The following is a 12,637-nucleotide window of genomic DNA, read 5'->3' as shown; positions in this document are numbered from 1 at the left end:
AACATACAAAGTGTCAAAGTTTTCCCTCCTAAAAGGTCTATAAGGTGGAATAATTTTATTAAGACTATTTATGGATGATTGGTCTGAGGATTTTTAATTTTACCCAACACAATCTTCCTCAAAAACAACATAAATATAAAGCCAATATTGGATCTAAAAACAGCACACTGCATCCTAAAAGAAAGCAAATCAAATGATACCTATACAATTTATTCACGGATTTCTATTTTATAGGTATAACAATTGCAATGCTTTATTTTTTTTGGTGGGAGGCATTTGTATTCTTCAATTTGTCGCGACAACAAACACAACAATGGGGCTCCTCACTTGATGTACACCATCATCCCACACCAAAGAAGCAGAGACTATGTTGTCACCTACCTTTCCTTCAACCTTCAACACAAAGGACAGCTTCTGCCCGAGCGATGTGAATGATAAAATGTCTGGAACAACTTGGATTTGAAGTCCAATTGGGGCACCCGTCACAGTAGCTTTATATGTGGATACGGGCGACCCAACATTTGTGACAGTCCTGGTGAACACACCAGTTATAGATTCAAAGGTGGAGCTGGAGAGAGCAAAGGAAGGGTAATTTAGATCCCAGACAGTTCCATTTGTGGCTTCAGAGCAGACGCTGTTATCCCCAGTAACGAGTTGTAGGGTCTGGGTAGTATAACCTTGCCCACACAAAAATTTTACATAGTCAATCTTATCAGCATCATATACCAAACCAGGGTTTACAGACTTTAAAGGATCTATCTGGCCTGCGCCATATGCGAATTCTGCATCCGGATTTTTTTCAGCGCTCATGGGAAGAGCTGCTCACAAACACACAGAGGGGAGAGATTAAATACTATTAATACCAGCTGTTTATAGTTTCAAAGGTTAGGAATAGAATTTAGGCATTACCAGTAGTCATAAGAGCAGACTTAATAGCAGCAGGAGACCAGGTGGGATGAAATGACTTGATGTAGGCTGCTGCTCCAGTAGCATGTGGGCAAGCCATAGATGTGCCAGATTGCATAGTGTACAGCACTGCTCGAGTATCACCTTGTACCCCAGAAATTGGAGAAATTGGTGGCCATGCAGCCAGAATATGGACTCCGGGGGCAGCTAAATCCGGCTACATACAGCAAGATGACAAAGTCATATATCACAATTAATGAAGGTCAAGTCTATGGAAAGTGTTTATGTAATGGGAAAACAAGGGATGTTTTGATATGAAATACATATATTTTATGATCCTACAGATAAAGGAACAATCATTGCACTTTCCTAAATCAAAAGCATGAATACAAAGATCCAAGAATTCAACAGATATGATGGCCCTAAAATCCTATACAGAGTGGCATGCAGTAACAGGATTGGACAGTCCGTAACTAATTAGGTTAAGGCATTGTTGAATAAGGTTTACAGATACGGAAAGGAAGCAGAATAAAGGAGAAGAAAATCGAGAATAATATCATAAGTTACCTTGAGAATGTCTAGTGTAGCTGGGTTTGGACCCCTTGATGAGAAGGAGACTATAAATGGAGCCAATGTGTCATTGACCTCAGTGCTCTTCAATATGGATGCCGTTGGGTTACTGTTTGAATGTAGTAAGAATATTATATCATCTAAATTCCCCTGATCTTGAAGCGTAACTCATAATTTACATTCATCGCCAAATAAAAGTAGAAATAGATATGTTAAATGGTACCTTGTTGATGTTACATAGTAGGCAATACTGCTACCATCCTGTGCGCCAAGGTAAGATGCAGGCAAAGGAAAAGGCCAGGCAGAATCTTTGGCTCCTCTATCCGCCATCACCGTCCCAACTGCACCTGCCAAGAATGCACCTGTCCCGTTGCTAAATATGTCGCAAAGAACAATTTTACCCTTGACTAAATTGGGGTCCAACGAGTTCCTAGTGCAAAACCTGCATTTCAGCAGTAAGTTTAGTTCCATGATCAAATATTATTTACACCTGCTGCAATTATGGACTCTTAAACAAGACAAATAGTCTCAAAATCATGGTGCAGTTGGAACCAAATGTATTATATTACTTTGGTGAAAGCACTTTCTTACACACTTCAAATTTCTTGATCTCTCTTAGGCTTTTCATTTTCCATTAATTCTTTTTCCTTTTTGTTATTCCAGTACCTGGATGTGTTGGCACTAAAACCTCCTGTAATATTCGGTGCGTCCCCACCATAAATAAAAGGATACATGCCATTGGGCTCAAATGTGTTTATTGAAATTCCCTACACAAGAGGCAATGTATAACCTCCAAAAATCAGTTCCACATAATTCTGACTTTAATATATGATATTTGTATGTGATGGCTATCAATCCAAAATGTAAGCAAGGGAACTGCCATGAAGCTCGGTTACCTCATAAACCTTACTGTCACCTAGTTGCACCTTGGTAAAAAACTTCCGGTCTATGGTGCTAGCAGCCACAGAAAGAGACCATGGCGAGAAATTTGTGATGGAAGCAAAGTTGGGTCCGTCGTTACCAGCAGAAGTTGATGTTAGTATCCCATTTTTCATTGCATGAAAAGCTCCAATTGCAATTGAATCTGCAAAATAATTCTTGGGAGTGGAACCCCCAACTGAAAGAGAGATTATGTCAACCCCATCAGCAATTGCATCGTCAAAGGCTGCAAGGATATCAGCATCAGCACAGCCATCAGACCAACATATCTTATACACAGCTATACGAGCTGATGGAACCCCACCCCGAGCAGTCCCTAAGCCAAAGCCCAACAGGCTTGCCATGCTAACTAGGCCCCCAGCTGCAGTGGATGCAGTGTGTGTCCCATGGCCTTCTGAATCTCTTGGGGTTTGCAAATCTTCTGGGCTAAATTCTCCATAGCTCCGATAGTACCTAGCCCCGATGATTTTACTGCAATAACATCAATTACAATATTTGTTAAGGGTAATGTTTGAGTTTTCAAATTCAAACTTCTGTTAACAAGGGTATTTAATTGGACCGTGTCACTAAGATTTACTTGTTGCAAGTGAAATTGGATAAGCCCTGGCAAATGCCCTTCCATTTGCTAGGCGGTGGACCAAATCCTTTATCTTTGAAGCTGTCAGACTCCGGCCATATTCCGGTGTCAAGTACTGCGATGATAACATCGCTTTCAACACTTGTTCTGTTAACTTGTTGGGGAAACCCAATGAAATCCCATGACCTTGTTGTGTGGAGCTTTTTCTTCTCATTAGGGAAAATGGAGACCACACCATCCATTCCTGAGTACAAAAATATTGCACAGTTAATTATTGAAGTCATATGTAGTTGAGAAATGTGTTATGCAGAAAAGTCAAGTGCACCCACCCTCCAATTCCTTCATTTCCTCCTCTGTTAGCTTCACTACAAATCCATTGAAACTTCTTTTGTAGCTGTAGAGTAGAGAATCCGATGCAATATTGCTGAAGGCATTGATCCATTGGAAAATCAAGTTAGTGTTTTTGGTACATGCATAGTCATTTTGAAGTCTCTGATGCACTTCTTATACATATATATATAACAAGCATGAGACAAAATTGACTTCTTCCTCTTCAACTTTTATAAGAGAGCAAATAAAAAACCATGTAATTTCCCCCAAAAAAAAAAAAAAAAGTGAACAATATGAAAGAAAAAAAAAAAGCGTACTGCTTGGGTTCTACCAAACATCATCGTTTTGGGTTTGATTTAGATTTTAAATATGGAGAGGTTAATTAGAAGACATATTTTGACAAGGGTGTCAGGAAACTGAGGTGGAATATTGTCAATTAACTCAAAGATTGGCTATGTAATTTCTTTTCTTTTTACTTGGTCAAGACCTTCCTCACATGTTGAAGCTCTCTCTCTCTCTCCATCTATATATATATACATGTAGGCAGCAATAGTGCTTGAACCAAATTATCTTAGGCTATGTTTGGTAAGAAACCAGCAGGGAGAAAAAGTAGAAGGAAAAAAAGATGTATGCGCTTGCTAATCTTATTTATATAAATAAGATTGTTTGAATGCAACTTTGTCAAGAATAAATGAGGAAATTTCCTTATTTATATATATATCCACCCAAGAAACATTGATAATACCTGCCGAAGACTTGTTGCAGCATGTTGGTGTGAGCAGTAACCGCTGAGATATCCCCAGAAGGCTTGTCTCCCATGTACACAATATACTCCTACACTTTGCAAATCCAATCTAGTATATTAGTCAAGAAACCAAAACTGATAAATCAACAGAAATTAATCTTCTAGCAATGCATGCATGGGGTTACTCATCAAAACCAGACCATGGTTCATGGAACCACCAAGCCATTAAGTGAAAGGAGAAAAAAAAATGACAAAACCAACAAGAGAGCTAGGTGTTTATTTATTGCCTTTCGACCATCAGCCTCAGAAACTGCTCCAGAAGTACTGTGGCTACTGAGGAGAGCGTAAACGAGGCTGAGAAGGAGAAGGCAGAGAGGAGAGATTTGTCTAGCCATCACAGAAGCAATAAGCTAAAGCACTTTGTGGTGCTTTGAACGTAGATGTATATATATATATATATACTTAGCTTCTCAAATCATATTAATTTTCTTATATATAGTTTATGTTTCTATCTTTATATGATTTTCAAATGCTTTGCTCGTTGCAACTGTCCAGAAACAAACTGGCTAAGCCGGCTGCAATAATGTTTAATTTCATGGAAAAATACTAATCAATTAGTGTATATACAGAGAGAGAGAGAGAGAGAGAGAGAGAGAGAGATTTTATTGTGTTAGGTGGGTGGTGGATGCATATATAAAATCTTGGTGAATTAAAAACAAAATACATAAAATGTTTTTTAAAAACATTGGCCTTAAAAATGGAACATTAGAGAAATTTCATTGGGAGGAACTTTTGAAAGTCTTTCTAATGGAGTTACTTAAACCCCAAATGGCTCAAGTTGAAGCATGACCCAGATGGAACAACCAGTTTCATGACAAAAGCATCGATGATGATAAGGAGAGCATGTTGAAAATTCAAAATGAAGACCAGATCAATGTTTTTGTTTTTTGCATTAGAGATATGATTATGTAATGATGATGATGATGATAATAATAATATAATAATATAATAATAGGAATAATAATAATAATAATAATAATGATGATGATGATGATGAGGGCCAACTCTTTTCTCAACCTCAATACATGCCCCACTGGCTTAGGGCTGACCATAGGTAATAATAGGCCCAAAGCACCATTGTTATTTTTTTTAGAATTAAAACTTCTGATAAATGAGCTTAAAAGGAAAATTACTTTTTAAAAAAATATTAACTTGACACCTTTTTATTAGATAAAAATTTATAATATATTTATTTGTAAAATATTTTTATTGACTTAAAGTGGTAAATTATTTTTTTACAATTTTATTTAATATTATCAAGTAAAGGGTCATTTCATAAAATAATTAATTATATAAAAAAAATCATATATTTTAAAATATTTTTAAATTGATGAAGATAAAACTGATTTATAAAATTTAGGGTTTTTTTTTATATATTTTTAAATTAGTGAGGTAAAAACCCACTTTTCCCATTATATTATATTTAAAAGAAAAAACAAAAAATAATAGATTGATATTTTTATCCTAAGTTTAGGAGGAATTGAAATAACTTTCTATAGAAGTTACAAAATTTAGTTGCAACTTTATATAAAAGAATTTGTACAATGAGGAAAAAAATTTATTAAACTGACAAAATCATGAATTCTTTCTAGCATTTTAATATTTTTTTACTATTTTGTATTTATTTGTATTTTTCCATTTTTATTTCCTATATCTTATCATGATTAGTTTTAACTTCATTTCTATTTATATTTTTATATGTATGACTATTAATATAAATGAACTTTTAATTTAATATAAACTATTAATTAATATGTATGACTATTTCTAATGTGTTAAACAAATATATAAAAATAATAATAATAATAATAAGGTTTAGTGGGTGTTTGATAAATCAACTTAAATAACTTTAAATAATTCAATAACTTAATTTATGTCATTAAATAAATTAAGTATATTTAGTAAAATAACTTAATGATATAACTTAAAGTCAAAAATAACTTTAAGTAATAAGAAAAAAAATTAATTAATTCTCGAGTTCATATCTTCATTTTATATTTTTACCTTTATTTGTCTGGCTTATTTTCACGATCTCTTTTATTATTCTACGATCTTCATTATTAAGCGACTTTCTTTGTTCTAATTATAATTTATAAAAATAAATATATCAATTTGATAATTTAGAATAAACTTTAAATTAATTTTATCAAAAATTAAGTAATAAGTTTGAAGTCAACAACTTAAGTCTTTAAGTAATAAACATTAAGTTTTATCAAACACCCTTTTAGAAACAAACAAATAAAATAAAAAATAAAGAAATGAAATATAAATAAAATGAAATAAGAAAATCATTGATGTAATCATGTGACTATTTCTTATTAATCAATACTCTTAGCATGGTAACAAAATTTGATATCATATAAAAATACTTATAATTCAAGTGAAATATCCTTTTTTAATTAATTATTTATTTAGAATACTGTTTTTATTTTTTTATTTTTAATGAAATAAATATTTTTACCTTTGTCTAAAGAATCTATAATTCAAGTAATTCATTTATTTTATGTAGGTGAATGTTACTCAAAATGAGTTGAATTTATTATCTATTAGGAATATCCTTCAAAATGATGGATTAATATGTCTTTAATTCCAATACAAAATTCCATCATCAACATTATTATTATTGACCTATATCATTTTTTGTAGTTGACATAGAATTTTTTATGTATTTGAAACTTAAAGTCAAATTTTTGGTTGAGTTATTGACTTAATTATTCTATACTTCATGACTTTTTAAAAAATACTAAAAGATACAATTGTCATTCTTTTCAAATATTAAATGGTTTTAATTTAAAAAAATTCAAAATAATACCAAATAAATCCTCTCAATTTTAAATATAAATTTCATATAAGGGAAGTTACCATTTTTAATTTATTTGAAAAAAAAAAAAGAATTTTATTTAATAAATGTCCAATTTTGGATGAGTTATTGAGTTAATTATTTTATACTTCATGACTTTTTTAAAAATATTAATATATATATATATATATATAATCATTCTTTTTCAAGTACTAAATGGTTTTAATTAAAAAAATCATAAAAGAAAATACTAAACTTAATACTTATTATTTAAATTATTAACTTAAAACTTATTACATAATTTTATTTCAAATATTAAGATTGTACAATAAAATTTATTTTTAAATTATTAAATTGATATTTATCCTCATAAATTATAATTAAAGTAAAAGAGTTAAGTAACAATAAAAATGATTAAATAATAAATGAAATTTCGAAGGTAATAAGGATAAATAAATAAATAAAATAAAATAAAAAAATTAATTTAAAAATAAATTAATTATTTTTAATATTTAAAGTTATTTTTATACTTAATTCACTTAAATTATTCATCAAACACCCATAACGAAGATATACTAGAATCCTTATTTAGTTGGATGCGATACTAATTCAACTCCTTCAATGTAGTTTGCTGGGCGAGAAAATGGATCAAAATGATTAAAAAAAAAAAAAAAGGGGAAATTTTGAATCTTAAATTTTCGCGGCAAACAAACGGAAGAAAGTCGCTATTTTTGAACTTCTCCGAAAGTCCCTCAAGCCGTTTAAAAATGCCTTTTCATCGGTTATTCTGTTTCTTCTCGTTGGTTATGGAAATACTCTCTTTGTCTCTCTCTTCTTCCTTCCCCTGAAAATCTCTCCAATTCTTTGAAATTTCAAATTTTGCTACTCAAAACAAACTCAGGTCAAATCGAAAGCACTTCATCATCGTTTTATGGTTAGTTCCTTTAATTTATTTTCTCTCCCCTCCGCTTGTTTCTAGGGAAAATCCCGGAGAAGATGAGAACGTTTGAGGAATCAAGTGGTTTCCAATATTTTTCGCTGATTTCCATTTTGATTGATGCGTGTTTTTTTTTTTTTTTTCTCTTCTCTTTTCGTGTAATTAAGGTTGGATCTGGTAGGTTTGGGAGTGTGTAGAGAGAAGAATCCATGGCGTACAAGGTCGACCACGAGTATGACTATCTCTTCAAGATCGTACTGATCGGAGATTCTGGTGTGGGGAAATCAAATATTCTTTCGAGGTTCACGCGAAACGAATTTTGCCTGGAGTCTAAATCCACCATTGGTGTGGAATTTGCAACAAGGACTCTTCAGGTCAGTGTCCAAATCTTTGATCCTCAATTTCATGGTTATAATGACCTTATATTGACTTGACAAAACAAGATATCGTGTGTATTGTTTTCATTTCCTTACCTTTCTTTTATTTACAGACCTTGTGCAATTGATCTGTATTCCGTGATTCTAGGCGAGGGTTTCCATTTTGTTTCCTGTAGGTTTGCTATTTATACTGCGTTGAACAATAGAGGTGGTGGAAAAGTTCTATTGAAATTATTATCTAATCATATGCACCCAAATTGATTAGGATATTCATCATGTGAGGTTGACAGATTTTTTTTTCCTCTTTCATTGGGCTTTCTATTTCATTTCTTATTGAAGGGAAGTGGGGTTCAAATTTAGTGCCTATATATGTTCGAACTTCGCCAGCCTGGTCCGGTTCATTACTTTCCCGACGACATCCATCTTGATGGGGAATAACTAACAATAATTTGAAATGGGTTTGAAGTTAATTCCAAGGTAACAAGTAGTTTCAAAAGTATTTCTTTTTTAAGTATGGACATTTTCCTAACTGCAACAATCGACCCAAAAAGAAAACGATGGCCGAACTTTGCTCATGTGATCGAACCTAATTGTACAGAAATACCCAGTAGTGGGTGGCAACATCCTTTGTCATGTCCAAGTTGTGATGATAATGCCACCCCACGGTTGACTTGTATTTGCATTTTGACTGAAGAACGGGGAATTTCCTTACAATATTTGGTTGGGGATATTATTTCACTATTTAGTTTGACTTTAGTCTTGGATATGGCCCTTCCACTGCGGGCTTTTTAATTAATGGAGCCTGTTGAATCTCTCAGATTAATTTAAAATGTCTGATGGGTTGGTTCAATTTGTAGGATTATTGGAGAGTTTTTTTTTTTTTATCAATCGGCTGCCATTTGAATTACTAATTAGAAATTGGGTTTCAGATGTGCTTTTTTTTCCTGCTGATGAGGATCATTCTGATTTTGTGATTATTGAAAGTCAATGTAAAGATGATTAATTGATTGAAAAGCTCATAATGATATGGTGCAGTTTTTGGATTGAGATGGCCAGAGCACTACAAGAACTTGGAATAGCAGCAAATTGCTGCCATAGATTGAACACAAAAACTTAAATATGGGCGTTTTATTTTTTTAACTGGTAATTGGTTGAGATTGGACTACTGACTAGAAGCAATTATCCAATCCTTGTTGATCACACTTCAGTTCTACATGAAAAAGAATGCATGTTTCTTTCTGTCTGTTTTGGAACATTATGTATTCTACAAAAAATGACATGAAACTGTGTAATTCCTTATTCCATTCACGGTTGGCATGTGTCATAACTATTTGATAACAATACAAGATTTTCATCTTTGTTTTCCTGTAATTTCAAAGGAGACACTTCCACAGGGTCAGTTGCTTGTTTTGATCAGTCACATGTAACAAGTTTCCTACTGTGAAATAACTTAACAGGAAAAAAATATTGAAACAATCTGATATATTTTTCATTTAAGAGGTCATTAATAAATTCATGTGCTGTCTTGGTTAAGTAGGGATTTAGGTTTAAAGATGTAGTCTGTTTCCTGGGATTGGTAGAGCTTCTGTTGGATATGAGCATGTCAAATTCTACCTCTCCAGCATTTGACATGGTGGATTTCCATTTGGGGCCAACACGAGGGGCAGTGACAGGGGGTACCTGCGGTAATCAGTCACTCTTACGAGAGCATGTGGGCTTTGAGCTGTACAATACTGATTACCTATTTACTAACCATGAAGTTTTCTTCCTTTTGGGAGCCAAAAATGGCAGTTTGCCACTCTCTTTGATGGCTCTTATGCATGCCTAAACTTATATGTGAGAGCCTAGCTGCTATCTAATGAAACTAGAAGTTTTTTCATTTTGGAGTTTCTAAATTTAGTTTAATTATGACACAGGTAGAGGGGAAAACAGTTAAGGCACAGATATGGGATACGGCAGGTCAAGAAAGGTACCGAGCTATCACCAGTGCTTACTATAGAGGTGCTGTTGGTGCTCTCTTGGTTTATGACATAACCAAGAGGCAAACATTTGAGAATGTTCAGAGGTGGCTCCGTGAACTGAGGGACCATGCTGACTCCAATATCGTCATCATGATGGCTGGGAACAAGTCTGACCTGAATCATTTAAGAGCAGTCTCAGGAGACGATGCTCAGATCTTAGCAGAGAAGGAGGGTCTCTCATTCCTTGAGACTTCAGCATTGGAAGCACTCAATGTAGAGAAGGCATTCCAGACTATTTTATTGGATATCTACCACATAATAAGCAAGAAGGCTCTAGCAGCTCAGGAGGCAGCCTCTATTAACCTTCCTCATGGCACTACGATTAATGTTGGGGACCTTTCAGGTAATATGAACAAGAGAACTTGTTGTTCTACCTAACAGGATATCCTCTTTCTGTAAGAGAGGAAAAAGGGAAGCTAGCATGCGCAAACAACTTTGTTCCTTGTGACAGACATGTGGTATACTTTCTAACTTGTAGCATGTTTTCCTCTAGAGCCCATGTGAAAAGCAGGTTTCTAATTCATAATAACCATAGCTTGAATTGGGTTTGACAATGTTAGTGCTATCTTCTTTTGACTCAGAACTCATGGGAACCATGAGGGACGGTTGTGAAATCAGGGTCTCTGTATAGCCGGGAGATTAATGAAAGACACATTTGTGAATGTAGTTGCTTTTTCTTAATGCCTATCCTACAAAAATTATTGTGTGGTTGACACGTTTAGACTGTTGTGGCACTAAAGAGTGCAGGGCCTTTGTTTTTGTGTGTGTATTTTGGTGGTGTGGAGATTGAATTTGACAATGATGGCTCTTGTTTGTTAGCAGCAGGTTCCAAACTTTTCTCAAGTTAGTAGCAGGAACTTAAAAGATTGAGGAGAACAAGAACAAGCTACTTGAGCCTCTCGCAAGCCTGAACAAATATTCCATGCTGATCTTTTAGTAATGAAAAATCAATGATAAGCTTACTACCCTAAGCCTGGCCAATAGGTTAATTTCCTACTCCAACCCTTTAGATGCTAGGGTATCTTATAGACATGGATCGGGTGCTCTCTTATAATAAGTAGGCGCAGAGATGCTGGAGGACCACTAATGCCAGTGGACTCCATTAATCTTTCTAAGATTTGATCATTGTCAATAGCCAATTGGTAAGTTGAAGCTATCATGTGCTGATATATAGAGAGAGAATATTTATCCACCATCATCCTTGCTTCTCAGTGCCGCTTGGTGCAGGTTAGGGTCCATCTGCAGGACATGTCTCTTTCCGCCTTGTAGCTAGGCATAGAAAAGGTATGGAAAATCTTTTCTTACAATCCAAACAAGCTTTTATCAAAGTATTGAGAAGGCAAATACATATAAAAGGTTGATAGAATCGCCGACTTTTCCCTGGGTGGGAGAGGGGGCTCAGCTCATGGGCACATTTCCAAGCTTAAGACTTGAAGTGGTCCAGGACCCATTGTGTTCTAAGATTCTAAATTGAAGCATTACAAGCAAATAAATTCTCCACTTAAGATAGCCTTGGTTTTTTTATATGGTAATTCACTTAAAGAAAAGGTTCGTCTTTAAAGTACATTTTTGGAGTCAGAGGAGAATAAAATCCCACCAAGCTTATCCATTTCACTAAGAAATTCAATGATTTTGGTTAGTTAGTACCGTATTTTCAAACTCTATCTGGTTCCAAGAGAGTGACAGGGGACCCGAAAAAGAAAACCCAAGTTAAATTCTCATTGTCAATCACGTAGAGAATATTTTCTTTCCTACCAAACACAATGTGAAGCTTTCCTACTACTCAAAAGCCACATTAAACCATGTGGCTCTTACATCTGCATCTGTACACACACACTTCGAATATATGCCATCAAAAAGCAGCTTCATGAGCTCATCTGCCTCAGCTTCATGGGATTCACCTTAATGGCTTGGTAACTCAGGCAGTTAAGCTTAATTATCAGTTATCACAAGCTAATGATTATGTACACACTTTTATACACTAGCTTTTGCAGGTTGTGCAAAACAAAGCAAAAATGCATCTGTCTCCATCATAGATTTGTGCACATGTTCATAGTGGGCAATGAAATGAGCAGTAGGCCTACCTTGGACGGAACCAGGGACATCAAAAGAGCTGAAGAAAAAAAAAAAAAAAAAAAAAAAAATTTGGGAATCTTATGGTGACCCACTTCAAATGGTCATAACCGAAAGTTTTTGTGAAAATTCCAACTTGAAATAATAGTTTTTAGTGCATGACACTTTTAAGGTGGTCAAATGCTAGCTTGATGCCATCTTTTGGGTAGGAATTTTTAGGACAAGTTCAAAAATGATTATGTTGAATAAATCTTTTGGGCCATGTTAACTAAAGAGAGATCACTAGGCAATATTATCATGTA

At 34.2% G+C, this 12,637-nt stretch overlaps 2 protein-coding genes across 3 annotated transcripts; one reads left to right on the top strand and one right to left on the bottom strand.

Moving 5' to 3' along the window:
• Nucleotides 1-270: 270 nt before the first annotated feature.
• On the bottom strand, nucleotides 271-4,141 carry LOC100244497 (cucumisin). Its single transcript, XM_019224014.1, is given in 9 exon segments — nucleotides 271-865; nucleotides 900-1,123; nucleotides 1,474-1,585; nucleotides 1,700-1,918; nucleotides 2,143-2,243; nucleotides 2,373-2,886; nucleotides 2,993-3,236; nucleotides 3,322-3,416; nucleotides 4,068-4,141. Coding segments are annotated over 9 exon segments (2,163 nt in total). The 3' UTR covers nucleotides 271-285.
• Nucleotides 4,142-7,599: 3,458 nt separating this feature from the next.
• On the top strand, nucleotides 7,600-10,983 carry LOC100242736 (ras-related protein Rab2BV). Of its 2 annotated transcripts, none has more exons than XM_002282054.4 (3): nucleotides 7,600-7,861; nucleotides 8,046-8,238; nucleotides 10,158-10,983. In XM_002282054.4, exons 2-3 carry the CDS (start codon nucleotides 8,074-8,076, stop codon nucleotides 10,638-10,640), a joined length of 648 nt encoding a protein of 215 aa, XP_002282090.1. In that variant the 5' UTR covers nucleotides 7,600-7,861; nucleotides 8,046-8,073; the 3' UTR covers nucleotides 10,641-10,983. The 2 variants fall into 2 exon arrangements, with proteins under 2 accessions (XP_002282090.1, XP_010658509.1); XM_010660207.3 differs by having other exon boundaries at nucleotides 7,602-7,861; nucleotides 8,032-8,238.
• The last annotated feature ends 1,654 nt before the right edge of the window (nucleotides 10,984-12,637 follow it).

Source organism: Vitis vinifera, chromosome 13 (genome assembly GCF_030704535.1).
Source record: "Vitis vinifera cultivar Pinot Noir 40024 chromosome 13, ASM3070453v1".
NCBI classification, from domain to species: Eukaryota; Viridiplantae; Streptophyta; class Magnoliopsida; order Vitales; family Vitaceae; genus Vitis; species Vitis vinifera.
Note: the sequence above shows the minus strand (reverse complement) of the source record. Positions and strands in the feature narration are given on the sequence as shown.